Genomic DNA, 13,981 nt, shown 5'->3' with positions numbered 1-13,981 from the left:
GCCAGTGTCTGTACACCGAGTACTTATCCATGGAGCGGCTGTCATTGACCCATTGCTACTGCCACTCGAACACTTCAGTGAAGAGGCACACGAGTCTCGCAATAAGGATTTACGAGCGTATTGTGTGGAACACGCTAGAAAAGACTCTCGTCTGCATAACACCGCCGGCCAGATCGGGCACCCACTGGCCAGCAGTGAACCTGTGATCAGCTCGTCGGCGATCAGTGTGCGGAGTCAGAGGACTGCCAGGGGCAAGAGAGCGCTGTCACAAGGGGCCCTCACCCTTCTACGAGACCCTCCCTGAGCCTCGTCATGTATACCTGAAAGCGATACTAGCGACACTGACTCCGACTAGACAAGCAAGAATCAGCGTGCATATCTGATTGATTTATTACGCCCAGTAGACACGGACCATGTGATGCTTCTGATTGTCAGTAGTTTGAAGATAATGCTTAGCTCGAATTCAGCGCGTAAAAATACCATACACACGCAATTTATTCAAAGTAAACTAGCAGAGATATCGTTTGAGATCAGTGACCTCAACTTGACCTAGAAAAAAGTCGGTAGTTTGACGGTTATGATACAAGTTGAGTGCAAATTCAAATTCTGCATAAGAAACTGGGGTGGGACAAAGGATTCTAACAAGTTATCTTCACTCACTGAATTAATCCCACTTTTGGGGGCGATCTGGCTAGTAGTGGAATGGTCAAAGAGGGGGGGGGGGGGGGTCATCGCGGGTATCGGCAGGAGGCGAAATCACCTGTCACACTTTCTCAAAGGACGCCTGTACTGGTGCGAGCGCCGGGATCTGCAGCTCTTGCGACCGCTTTTGACGGTCTCGCAGATTAGCAGCAGCGGTCGAGATAGGGTAACGGAGACCGCCTTGTCTCCGGTGGCCGAGTTGACCCTGGATTTCCGACCCGTACTCGGCATGCAGAACGATATGTGCCCCTTAAAATCGTGGTTTAGCCCAAGGCCTCCGGAGACCGAGATTTTGACCGCCTATTGGGTGCCAGCTGCGGGCCGCCGACGGGCTGAATTCCAGTGACGTCATGCGGCGGCTCGCGCAGAGTGAGAAGTGTAAGAAGATCACTTGGTGACTTTGTGCTTGAGGGGCCTGACTGGGCCTGCCCGCAGCGAAACGGCAGTCGGCTGGTGGAGAGCGCGGTGGCGCGTGGTCCGTGCGATCTCCCATAGGCTGGCTTAAGTCTCACTGGTTGTACTCAAGGTTCGCTGATTGTGGAAACACGGCTTTTTAAGTGTCTAATCCATTCGCGGCGCTCTCTGGAGCTAACGTGGTTATCCGGTTTTGTTAGAAGTTTTTTATCTTCCTCTGTAAACAAAGGATACGTCATTCCGGCTTTGTTTGGGAGGGGGCTGTCGTAATTTTTGCGCGTACTTTTCACGCTTTATTGTAGTTCAAAGTTGTATGCATGAGTTAAAATATCAGCTTCACCTATGCATAGACTGCAAGGTCTAGGAATCCTAGATAATAAGGGACTGTAATTCAAGTCATATTCAGGAAGTAACTACTGACAAGGCATGACATTACACAAGTCTGCATCAACTGCAGCATATAAATATGATATAGCTTATTGCAGTATAATCTGTTGCTGTTTGAGCATTGCTTATTGACCAATCTGGAAAAATATGACTGTGCCCAATGTCTGTATAGGCATTGATTAGTAAGCAGTCTACAAAAATATGCCTGTGCCTAATGTGTAAGTGATAATAATACACTGGTGACAATCAGGCACATGTTTGCACTAAACTTAATTTAGGTGGAATTGTGCTGATTTTTTTCTGCTGGAAGCATTTGTTGGGTTCTTGGCTCCCCATGGCCATTATACTCCATAAAACAGTGCTTTTCTATTTCTTGAACTTGGTGGTGAGTGTGCTGAGTGCCCCAGGTTCTGGGCAGAGACACTCAGGTTCACAATGTATATGCATTTAAACTGTTGCCATAATCCTTTGACCATATTTGGCATGTTTCTGTATTTTTTTTGCAGCCTAGGTTGTAGATAATTGGGCCAGAGAAAATCCAAGACACCGGAGTGAGGGGAAAAGGTGACAGCGAATGTTTGTTTCCCTACAAAAACATGAGATGATGGCATGCTTTGGGGTGGGCTTGGAGCCCTTGGTGTTAATACCAATGTTACAGAAATGTGTCATGTCTGCATCATGCCCACCACCACATTCACCCAGAGAAGAGGGTATTGTATGCTCTGGTCATGAATGTGCATCAGTATAACAAGCACTCAAGTCACTGTTCTCATGCATTATAAGCCTGAATTCCCTCTACAGGTGTAAGCCTGATGGTAGTCTTTGGGTCCTCTTGTGTCAAACTGTCAAGTAAAGGGAAGCAGACCATTCCCTTCCACCCAAAGACCAAAGTTAAGTTCTCCAACTGCGGGAATATGTCTGCAGAGCAGAGGGCAATGCTTTTAAACATATATGGGCTGCACTGTCTTGAAACATGCTTGCTACTTGCCAGTTTTGGTGAATAAATATATGCATGCTGCACAACTGCCCCCAGTTAGCATGGTATATAGAAGTTAAAATGTGTGGTCTTACCACTTTGTTTCTTCTGATTTCAGGTGAACAGGGTGCAAATAACCCATTCTTGTCATCTGGCCATCATTCTCAACTGTTAATTCTCACATGATTCCACTCCTTAGTCGTAGAAGATTTGCCGGCAAAAGGTGGGAGAACACAACATGTAACACTTAAATGCTGTGTTGTGTTCTGGGCTGCCTCACTTGTGTACCAATGTTGCTGTGATGTGAAAGATCAGAGCTGACCATAACACCTTGCCAATACTGGATGAGCAGTTAGCACCTTTGGCCCCCACACGGGGGTCTGGGTTCGAGTCCTGGATGTGCCACGGCCCCTGAGCACTAATATAGTCTCCACAGGTGTCAGTGCTCCTTAACAGGGTGTGCATCAACATGCACAACATTTTCTTTAAAAAAATAGCCTTTTGTGTTAACAGAGTGACATCTGTCCATGCCGTTCTTTTCAGTTTTGAATGCTGCTCAGGTGGCTCTTGTATTAGCACAGCCTGTGGATAGATAACCAGGATTGTCTCCTCATGTTTCCCTGCAGCCTGGCACATGTTATGTATGAGCATCATGTGTATCAACATCGTATGAAGCACGTGACGGGAAAAGCCTCTTCACTCTCAGCTGGATGTGAGACAACAAAACATGAATGCATGGGGGGTCAAACACCCTCAAATTTGTTTCATCATATGCTTGTGTTTCCTCCAGCATTGAATCAATAGCATCAGCATGGGTAATTCCATTCCTTAAAGTGGTACAAAGACCAAACACCCAAAATGCTAAAACCAAAACACGGGAGAGACCTTTAAGCCCGGTGGACATTGAGCATAGTGCAAAATGTGACCACTATGTATAGGACATTGTTAATATTCCCTCATCTCCTACACTGCATCCCCATTTTATTTGGGTGACATCATGCTTCTACTTTATTTGATGCGGGTTGCATCATACTTCTACTTAATTCGACGCACATTCATGTTTTTATGCTATCATGCATAGTGAATGGACAGTTCAGCAGGACTCTGTCTTTGCCATGCTGCCCCATGCAGGGCATGTCATGCGCCAAGTCTGCCTCTGCTAGCTGACGTACAGTTCTACACTTCCGCCCATAGGCAGAGGAACCTTTGAGAAAATGGGTGTGCCGAAATCAATTTTGGAGCCGATTCTCTTCATGCGTGATCATAGGGTTAATGGTTAGGATTGTCGGAAAGTGGGGCTGCCATGACACCCATGGACCGCCTCCTCCATTATTACGCCCATGCGACTCCGCCCGTTACGGTTACGCCTTCTGTTTGGGTGCTACATGGGAGGAAAGCTTATGGGGGGTGGGTGGGGGTGAACGCATTAGCTGTCCGCTACGATCGTCGTGCGACCCTCCCTTGGAACGATGGACGGCATTCCCGGGCGGGTTTTTGACGGTGTCCGTCACTCAGTATTATAGCATTGTTGTATCTAAGGTTGGGCAATATATTTGGTTTCAGCTGTACTGAATCCGCACTTTTTGGGAGTACGGACATCGCAGACGTCAAGGGACTTGACCGGGGTCCCCGTGGGGTTCCGGTGGCGCTCTTGGGATTCTAAGATTCTGCCGCTGTACATTGAGGAGGTTTGCTAAGCAAAACAGCCTCGCGCATCTCGAGAACGGCCACTATGCCGGCACAGCACGGTACCGCCGACGCCGCTGCTGCGGCCGGCGCACGCGCTCAGTTTTTGCGCGCCTGGTCTGATGTCTGATGCGCGCCATCCGGCCGGGCGGCACGCGCGCGCATGCTCAGGCCCGCTGGTGACTGGGCCGTCTCTGTTCGCAGGCTCTGAGCGGCCACCATGATCAAACGGTCGGGGGGTACTTGCTTGTCCTGGTCTTTGTCCACCTAGTGTTCGGCGTGTAAGTACCGTGCCGGGCGGCTGTGGGATGCTTACGAGGGGGGGGGGGGAAGGGCTGGAATCCCGCGGGGTGGCCAGAATCATGCGGGTTTTGACGTTTTTTGGGATTCATTATGGTTGCCGTGTGCCACGTCCAGTGGTGGTGCTCATGGTTTCTCCAAATAGCTTTGAGGGGGGGGGGGGGGGGACACCGGGTTTTGCCCCAACCCGTTATGATTTCGGCTCTAAATTTGATGGAAGGTTCTACTGTGCAGCCTGCAATGCGCTCATTGTAATTGCTAGCACGTGTGAATAGCCTTTTAGAATTTGGGGCGGATGTCATCTTTCCCATGTATAATATTTTGAGCGACATATTCGCACGCAATAGCTCTCAGTGAGATTGGTTCTGAAGTTTGGTTGGGGTTTTTGTCCTTTTGTAGGGTTCTGGCTCCCTCCCAGTTTGCCTGTACCTCGTGCACTCATCTCACTAAAGAATTGCGGGAAAACTCCTAACAGTAAACAGCATGTGTTTATCGAGCATATAATTTCAGCCCTATTTACATTTCGCGTGGTCCGGTTGGGCCAGACTTATTTGGTCTGGCGCGCTGAAATAGCTTCCCATCTTAATGACATTTTGTAGCTGTAAAGCTGCAAAATACAACGACAAGTTTCCGATCAGAGAAAAGCTTCCAGCCACAGAAGTCGCGCCAAATAGAACCGACAGCGACATTTTCATCGCAGTACTTGGCTCGACTCACTGTTCTCCATGTGTACCGTGCATGTGTGAAGAATCACCCGCGGCATTCGTATACGCTAGTGAAAACAAATTACCGTAGGCTCCTTTTTTGCAATGTTTGGATAATTTTCATTGCTATTCAGCTGACAACCCTGGTCCTGTTCAAACGATTCCTCACGCATTGTATATCTTGCGTGTGGAGATCTATTTCATCAATGACATATCATAAAAGGAATGCCTTCGGATATGCCGTATAAAACAACAGTTGTAGATCGACGGCGCCAGAAACGCTGCTCGGTGCCAAGATGTCTGGTACGGCTTTGCTCCTGCTCAGATGCCTGCTTGTGCTGGAGAGCACGCGGATTGCCTACTGAACGCGTCGAGGGCTTGGAGTTCTGGTCTACAGAGTGCCTACCAGCTTTGTGCGTCTCGTAAACAGTGTGGCGCAGTTACATTTGCGCCCTGCTGTTGACGCAGTTGGAAGGGCAAGAGAACCAGCTGCGGTGAACGTACTTCTGTGTAGTTTCAGCGTCATTTTTCTCGCCGTTCAGCGGCAATTCCACATGCGCGTGCCCACGTGGGTCGCTCAAGCTCAGGGATCATGAGAATTGAGCTGTGGAATTCGGAAGGCATTGGAGGCGCGCTGTTTCTACCCAAAGTCCGTGTGTGCGTCGATCAATAGTGTAGCAGCTGTGATGGCCCGAATGTTTTTGACATTGGCACACAAAAATCTCTTATGAAGTCGACCATTGTGTAGATTTTGCATGCGTGGTCTGCGCATATGGCACGCAAATGTTCAACGCAGAGTTGTACGGAGTGGAAAGAGCGAATCTGCCCACGCAAGATGTGGTGACAAGTATAACTATTCAGTTGATGTGGTTCCAACACGAACCCGTAAACACAGCCGGTAACAAGCCACACGTCTCCTTTTACGTGTCTAATCGACCGGTCTTCGTTGAAATCGCTCCATCGTATGTGGACCGTCGGGACATTGCATCTACAGCGGGCGTGGAATGGGGTGGTAAGAGCGGGGGGGGGGGGGGAGGGGGACTGTGACTCACCACCGGCTTGTGATCCGTCTGCACAGCTATATCGTGTGCTCGGTGTATGAGTAAGACGCTGCTTCTGTTATGCATGTTGAGCGAAAAGCTCCGATGAACATGGGGGGAGGGCGGGGGGGGGGGGGGCGCTTTGCCTTGCAGTCTGGACTTGTGTGTGATTCACTGCACATTTGGGTGGTGACATGCTACTGGCACTCGTCACTGACGTAACGCAGCATGCAGTTTTTGGTGCATAGGTGTGGTAATGGTGTGGTATTTTAGGGTGTGTCGGCGTGGGGGCCACTTGGCGTCCATTATGGTACATGATGTGGATTGTATGCTCCGTTTGCCATTCGAAAAGCTCAGCCGTCGGCCAGTGCCACAACGCCAGTGTGCAGTGTCTGCGTGTGCCTGGCGGCCGGTCTGCAGTGTCTGTGTCTGTGTGTCTGGCGGCCGGTCTGCAGTGCCTGTGTATGTGCTCGGCGGCCGGTCTGCAGTGTCCGTGTGTGTGTGTCTGGCGGCCGGTCTGCGGTGCCTGCGTGTGTGTCTGACGGCCGGAGGGGGTCGGACAGTGACCTGAGCCTGTCGGCAGGTCCTGGCTGACACTGCTCAAGGTCAGCCTGGCCATCGTGCTCGTGTTCTACATCGCGCTGCCGCTGGTCTACCACTTCTTCCCGACGGTGCCGCGCCACCTGGTGTTCCTGCCGTTCTGTGAGTCGCTGCCGCCGCCGCCGCCGCCGCCGCCGCCGCCGCCGCTGCCGCCGCTGCCGCCGCTGCCGCTGCCGCTGGCGGAACGCTTGGGCTTTTGTCTGATGTGCCATGAACCACGCTTTTGCGCCAGCTTGTACGCCACATGTGCTCCGAAGTGTACACAAGCTCACACTTGTATACACACAATCGAGTGTGCTGTGTGCGCCCCAAACCCAACAGAGCTGACTATGTGGCGGGGCTCCTGCTGGGGTGCCGGTAGTGTAGTGTTTAACGCACGCGTTAACCACTGCGTGCGTGAAACCAGAGGTACGGGGTTCGATTCCCCGCGGTGCCCGCCTTCCCTGCCAGGGCGAGAGGCAGGCGACACCATTTAGCCTCAGCAGCTGAGTGCGTCGTAAAGCCCCAATGACATGACACACGGGCTCCTGCTGCGGCGCTTCTTGAGTAGTACGTGGCGCCGGAAGCCCACATCCGTCGAACGTTTCGTTGCGTGCATAGACGCGCGCGTAGCCCTTGATGTCGCCTTGCGGCCATGGCCCGGAGCCTGCGACGCCGTGATGACCGACGATGATCACACCCTGTCCCAGTGACGGCAGCAGTGGCCTCCGGCCGGGCCGACTGACCTCCGGCCCGCTTAACCCCAGTCCGTGACCCGTGTCGTGTGGCCGACAGTGCGATGGCCCCGGGGCGCGAGCTTCACCCAGCCCGCACCTAACCCCAGTCCGTGACCCGTGTCGTGTGGCCGACAGTGCGATGGCCCCGCGGCGTGAGCTTCACCCAGCCAGAGCTCTCCGGCCTGGCGGCCGCGCGCAACTTCTACGTCACCACCACGGACGGGGTGCGGCTGGGCGTCTGGTGAGTGGCGAGGCTCCGCTCCCCGCCCCGCCCGCCGGACACGCTCGGGGGCCAGCTCTGCACGCCGCAGGACCTCAGCGCGCGGGACGCTTGACACGCCCCGGGCTGTCGCCGCCGCCGTCACTGTGATGTGGAGCGGGCCTGGTGGCCGTCGTGTTCTCGTTTCTGTCCGATCGGTGCATGCCATCCGCACTGACGACTGCTTGGTGCCGGGGCTGGTCTGCAGTAGTCCCCACCGCGGCCGGCCGGTGGCGACTCCCGACACGGCCGGACCGGACTGGACCTAAGCTGACCTGACCTGACCTGACCGGTGACCCGGCCGGCAGGCACATCCTGCCGGGTCGGTACGCCTCCTCAGTGTCGGCCGACATCACTGACCCGGCCGTGTTCGAGAGTCAGCTTAGCTCGGGCGTGCCCATCATCTTCTACAACCACGGCAACTCGGGCTCGCGCGCCGGCCCGCACCGCGTCGAGCTGTACAAGGTGCTGCGCCGCATCGGCTACCACGTGGTCTGCTTCGACTACCGCGGTGAGCGGGAGGCAGGGGTCTTGCAGCGCGGATGGCGCCGCCCACCGACCGGGAACAGTCCCGCACGGGGTCGGTGGAGGTTCAGAACGGGCATTGTATAGTCCACGTGGCTTGCTGCTCAGTCGCATGGTACGCCGACCCGCGCTCTGACGGCGCCGTCGGTTTGCAGGGTACACCGACCCGCGGCCTGACAGCGCTGCCCAGGTGCGGGGTACGCCGACCCGCGCTTTGACGGCGCCGTCCGTTGGCAGGGTACGCCGACCCGCGCTCTGACGGCGCCGTCCGTTTTGCAGGGTACGCCGACCCGCGCTCTGACGGCGCCGTCCGTTTGCAGGGTACGCCGACCCGCGCTCTGACGGCGCCGTCCTTTGGCAGGGTGCGCCGACCCGCGCTCTGACGGCGCCGTCTGCTTTGCAGGGTACGCCGATTCGTCGCCGGTGCCGCCCAGCGAGACGGGCGTGGTCGCTGACAGCCGGTTCATGTACAGCTGGCTGCGTCAGCGGGCCGGCCGCTCGCCCATCATCGTCTGGGGCCACTCGCTCGGCACCGGGTGAGGGGAGGCGACGCACGCTCAGCTGCCACCCGGCCTCGTCCTGCCGATCAAGGCCGCCGCGCTACTATGCGAGGGTTGTCGTTACACTGAAGTGTAGGGATCCCTGGTATGGATGCGCTTTCCCCGTATACTGTGATTTAACTCGCATGTTTCCTTCCCTCTTGATGCTGATCGGTGGGCAGGCAAAACTGTGATTTGTTTTCGCCGCGTAAAGCATTCACGAGTCGAAAACAGAATCGTGTGCGGGCACTACGTGCTCACCGCTGGGATGACCTGCTCTTTAGCTGAGGGCGTACGCGAGTGCTGAATGCTCCTGAGTGTATAGGGCCGTGCTAGCTGGCGGCACTGGACGGGTCATCCAGTGCCGGCCTGTGACGGGATGCGCGGCAGTGCGGGACGACTCGGCGCCGGCCGCTGACCCGGCCCGCCACCACAGGGTGACGTCACACATGGTGGCTGACCTGTGTCGGGAAGGCGACCCGCCCACGGCGCTCGTGCTCGAGTCGCCCTTCAACAACATCCAGGAGGAGGTGTCCAACCACAAGTTGGCCTCCGTGAGTTGATCCAGCCGGGCTCTGTCGGCTCTGTTTTGCCGCCGCGATTCGTGGTGCGTGGACGTCTGGTTTGTCCACACACGTTTGGTGCGTGGAGCTGCTATTGTTGTTTGGTTTTGAAAAGGTTCGTATCCATGGACACGAATCATTATACGTGGGGAAGGCATAATCGTTACGTTATGCATGCACGTTATGAGTACAAGCGTTCTATTTTGGTGTTACCAGAGCACCTGAATGGTGGTTAACATCAGTGTTATCTCGCACGAGGAATCTCTACATGCTCAACCCTTAAGGATAGCCGCCCTTTTCCGCCCGCCGTTCGCCGTCTGCCGCTGACGTGCTGCGTGGTGACGCTGTGGCGTCGGCCGCGCGCGCAGATCTACCGCAAGATGCCCGGCTTCCGCTGGCTGATCCTGGACCCGCTGATCGCTCACGACATGGCGTTCGAGAGCGACCGTCACATCGCTAACGTGACGGTGCCGATCCTCATCATGCACGCCGAGGACGACCTCATCATCCCGTACGAGCTGGCCGTCAAGGTGAGAGCACCGGTGACGGCCGCCGCGCCGGCTGGGCGGAGCGCCGCCTGCTTCGGCAAGCTCTCAAAGGTCGGAAGAAGTTTAGCCCACGGCCGTCCCACTCGGCAGCAGCACGTTGTCTTTCAGCTGGTCATGTTAACGTGGCCGTGGCTTTGGGCGTTGTGAACATGGTAGTGCCGGTGGCAGCGATTGTGGTCGTGCCGGTTTCTGCCCGTACTCCGGGCCGTGGCGGCAGCTGCGCGCGCGTCCGTGACTGTGATTGGGACCTCGGCCGTCGCTGGACTGCTACATCGACTGTGATAGGCGTGTGTCCTCCATGTGAACATGACTCTGGCCGCGACTGTATCTGACCGTGGCCTTGATCGTAGTCGGGATCGTGATCGTGCTTGGGCGTGACTGTGGCCGTAACTGTTGCTGGGACCGTAGCATGACTGTGAATTTGGCTGTCACTGTGACGGTGACCATGGCCATGGCCGTGGCCGTGGCCGTGGCTATGGCTATGGACGTAGCCATCACGGATCATGGCCATGACCGTGACGGTGACGGTGACCGTGACAGTGATTGTGACCGTGGCCATGGCCGTGGCCGTGACCGCGACCTGTTACCGTGACCATGACCGTGACGTTGACCGTGACCGTGACAGTGATTGTGACCGTGGCCGTGGCCGTGGCCGTGGCCGTGACGGTGACGGTGACGGTGACCTTGGCCGTGGCCGTGGCCGTGGCCGTGACCGTGACCGTGACCGTGACCGTGACCGTGACCGTGACCGTGACCGTGACCGTGACCGTGACCGTGACGGTGACTGTGACTGTGACTGTGACTGTGACTGTGACTGTGACTGTGACCGCGACCGTATCTGTGGTCGTGTTGCAGCTGCACCGGGCGGCGCTGCACCACCACCCGGCGGATCGGATCACGTTTGAGACGTTCGAAGCGCGTTACCACTACGGGCACAAGTACATCTGCCGCAGTCCTCGCCTGCCGGATATCGTCAGGTCAGTAGAGGCAGGTCGCCGACCCGGCCGCGGGTCAGAGCGGTCCGGCGCGGCACGCCACGCCGGCGCAGAAGCCCACACAGGGTACTGCGTGTAATGGAGAGGAGGGGAGGGGGGGGGGGGGGCAGCAAACAGTGTTGTCTGGTAGCCATGGGGACTGTCACCAATACCAAATCAGGAACTTGATAGGAAGGAGTAGTATACAGATGTCACCCTGCTTCTTATGTGCAATAAATTGGTTTCGCATGTTTATGTGGCGTAAACGGTTCAAATCTAACTGTTTTGTCGGACGGCATTTTCTTCCAGATCTGCATCATCTGTTGCGCATAACAATCACCTTATCACGCACCTTGGATCCCAGCATGGAGGCCAGTTTGATGGATGCCCTTTGTCGGCAAAACACAGTAACTTTACTGTATTAAATGTCATATATGTACACACTTGGGATAGTAATGATGTAGAGGTGTTAACAAAGCTAGCTCAGGTTACTGAATGCACAGTTGAATGCCGTGGCTATCATGGTGCGTGTGCATCGACTGCCACGTTTTCCGTACGTAGCATCAGCGTCGTTGCGGAACAGGCGGGTTGTTTTCCACCGTGCCCCGAATATAAACGCGCAGGCAGTATGACAGGCTTCAGCTATGATCGGCATTGCACCCGGTCCTGACTCTACCTTCGGAAGCAGAGAGTTGATCGTCGTATTGTCCCCTGGCTGACACGTGACAAAGTTGACAAGACAAAGTTGACAAGACGACAAAGTTGCACGCGAGGCGAGACCGCTGCTGAGCCTGCGTTAGCCTAATTTTAATGCGGGATCATTAATGCAAGATTACTAATAGATATAATAATATATTATATAATAATATAATAATATAGTATAATAATATAATATAATAAAAAAATAAAATTAGCCTAATTTTGATGCGAGATCATTAATGCGAGACCTGCGTCAGCCTAATTTTACAGTCTGCCATTCACAAACGCACAAGACAAGAATGCAAAGGGTCAGGCCAGGTCAGCAGAGATGCGTCTCCTGCGCAGGTGGGGGTGCTGGTCATGCTCACTCTGTCCAGAGGGGAACCCCACCGTCCCCCCTTGGTCCGGGCTTCGCGCTTCCTCTTATCTCTCTCTGACTCCCCATCCAGCAAATGAATGGCCAGGTACAGAGTGGGGTGACACGAAACACTACGCCGCCATCACGTGAAGGTACAAGACAGAATGCGCCGTCACCAGGCGCCAGCCCGCACCGATGGGCGGTCTGTGTGACGGCGCCTTCCCATGCACACCGTAGATGGCAGCACGTATTGTACCTCGTTCATTTGTATATTTAGAAGATCGGGGTCGCCCAACACTTTTTTAAGGCAGTCATGTAGCATATTATGGCAGCTCTAATTCGTGTGATTGCTTCTTTTAATAATGATGCTGGTAAGTTGTGTTTGCTCCTTGAAATGGAGTTCGGAAAAAGCAATGGCTCTGACAAACCTGTCTTCTCTTTCAGGGACTTCGTCAACAAGAGCATTCTTTGGCATAATCAATGAAGAGGCCAACAAATAGTCATCAGTTTTATTCCAGTTCACGGGCCTGATCAACATTTAACGGTCTTGGTTCCGACCTCCTGCTAGTATTCCACGATGCCTCGGTTTAACGGCATCGTACGCCTACTCTTGCCTTGTCAAACCCCCGCACACTGCATAGACTCGTGTATTGCCTAATCCTAACACGGATCCCGCGAGCGCACAGTTCCCGTACGGCGGAGACCAAAAGGCTTCTCGGCGCTCCGCTCCGGCACAGCACAACGAACCGGCGCACGCGCCCCGCTCGCCCGCTGGACAGGGGTGGGGGGTGGGGCCGATGAGTGCGACACGCGACCGCGGTAGGTGCCGCCGCCAGATGGTGACCGGTGACCGGTTGTCCCCGTGACGTCATCATGATACTGCTGTCATATCGGAGACGCCCGCGTTACCTGGGAGCCGGGTGTTTCCTTTCAGCGCTAATCGCGTGTAGCTGTGTCCCGGAGCGATAGCCACCTTCAAATTGGGGACGGACGCCTGCTGAGTCCATGTGCATAGTCATCGGCTCGACCATGCACACAATGTATGCGAATTCGGTTGCATGAGTGTTTGATAACAGTTGCCGTTCTTTCATTTTGGGTGGGAGACGTGCTTTTAGCGGCGGCGCGTCATTGATGACCGCGTGCTCAGTGATACCGCGATTTCCATGACCGGAGACGATACTGCCGCTGGCCGATGACGGCCGGGGTCCTCATCGCGGCGGCTCCCGCCTGGCGGAAGCCACCGCGTACCGCTCCACATCCCGGCCGTGTCGGCACAGCCGGCCGACCCCGACGCCTGGCGAACAGCGCGGGATACTCTGTCTCGCTGTGATGTGCCTCAGTGTTAGTCAGTTTGCTGGCTTGCCTCGTGTGGCTGCAAGCAGTGATGAATGATAGCATAATGTTCCTGATTATCTCGCGGGTGGCGCTGTTTTATTTTTAGGGCTTTAATAAAGTATCAGCAGTGCTAAAGTTTCTGTTTGAAGGGAGCCGCCGCGTGGATGGTCTGTGTACAGAGCTCAGCTCTGTCAGACTTATCTCTCTGAGGAATATGGCGACTCGTTTGGAGGTAAATGGGAACCGGTGAGACTCGGCTCGATGTAAGTAGGAGTCCGCGCCTTCTGCCAGCGCAGGTTTAACCAATCTCTTTAAAACAGTTGATATCTGCCAGAACCGATGCCACGCGATACGGTCTGGCATGATGTTCTCGGCGGTGGAATGCTGTGTCTTGAGGAAGGGTGTGCTACAGGTCGATCCGTGCTACGTGCCTCCGGATTAACGCTGGACTACCATCAGTCAGCTGTGGGGGTGAAGTTTTTCTGTGGGTGGGCAATTGCGATGAAGCTCTCCGGCGTGTGAGAGCAAATGTAAATACACTTCTCTGACGCTCACATTGCATTCGGGAAATGTGCCATGGTGCACTCATGCACGAATTACTTTTTTAACCGTATCGCGGCCCCTGCCATCCCCGCGGTACCGACGTCACTTTCACG

At 54.8% G+C, this 13,981-nt stretch overlaps 1 protein-coding gene across 2 annotated transcripts; it reads left to right on the top strand.

Annotated features, from left to right (window-relative positions):
- Positions 1-1,142: 1,142 nt before the first annotated feature.
- LOC119103680 (lysophosphatidylserine lipase ABHD12) lies at positions 1,143-13,460 on the top strand. Of its 2 annotated transcripts, none has more exons than XM_037227300.1 (10): positions 1,143-1,228; positions 2,598-2,702; positions 6,793-6,911; positions 7,661-7,766; positions 8,093-8,295; positions 8,713-8,845; positions 9,285-9,402; positions 9,780-9,941; positions 10,815-10,936; positions 12,435-13,460. In XM_037227300.1, the coding sequence occupies exons 2-10, from the start codon at positions 2,662-2,664 to the stop codon at positions 12,472-12,474; spliced, it is 1,044 nt and encodes a 347-aa protein (XP_037083195.1). In that variant the 5' UTR covers positions 1,143-1,228; positions 2,598-2,661; the 3' UTR covers positions 12,475-13,460. The 2 variants fall into 2 exon arrangements, with proteins under 2 accessions (XP_037083195.1, XP_037083204.1); XM_037227309.1 differs by lacking the exon at positions 1,143-1,228 and adding an exon at positions 2,037-2,067.
- Positions 13,461-13,981: the final 521 nt, after the last annotated feature.

This window comes from Pollicipes pollicipes, unplaced genomic scaffold (assembly GCF_011947565.3).
Source record: "Pollicipes pollicipes isolate AB1234 unplaced genomic scaffold, Ppol_2.1 Scaffold_2555;HRSCAF=2994_pilon_pilon_pilon, whole genome shotgun sequence".
Classification (NCBI taxonomy): Eukaryota; Metazoa; Arthropoda; class Thecostraca; order Pollicipedomorpha; family Pollicipedidae; genus Pollicipes; species Pollicipes pollicipes.
Note: the sequence above shows the minus strand (reverse complement) of the source record. Positions and strands in the feature narration are given on the sequence as shown.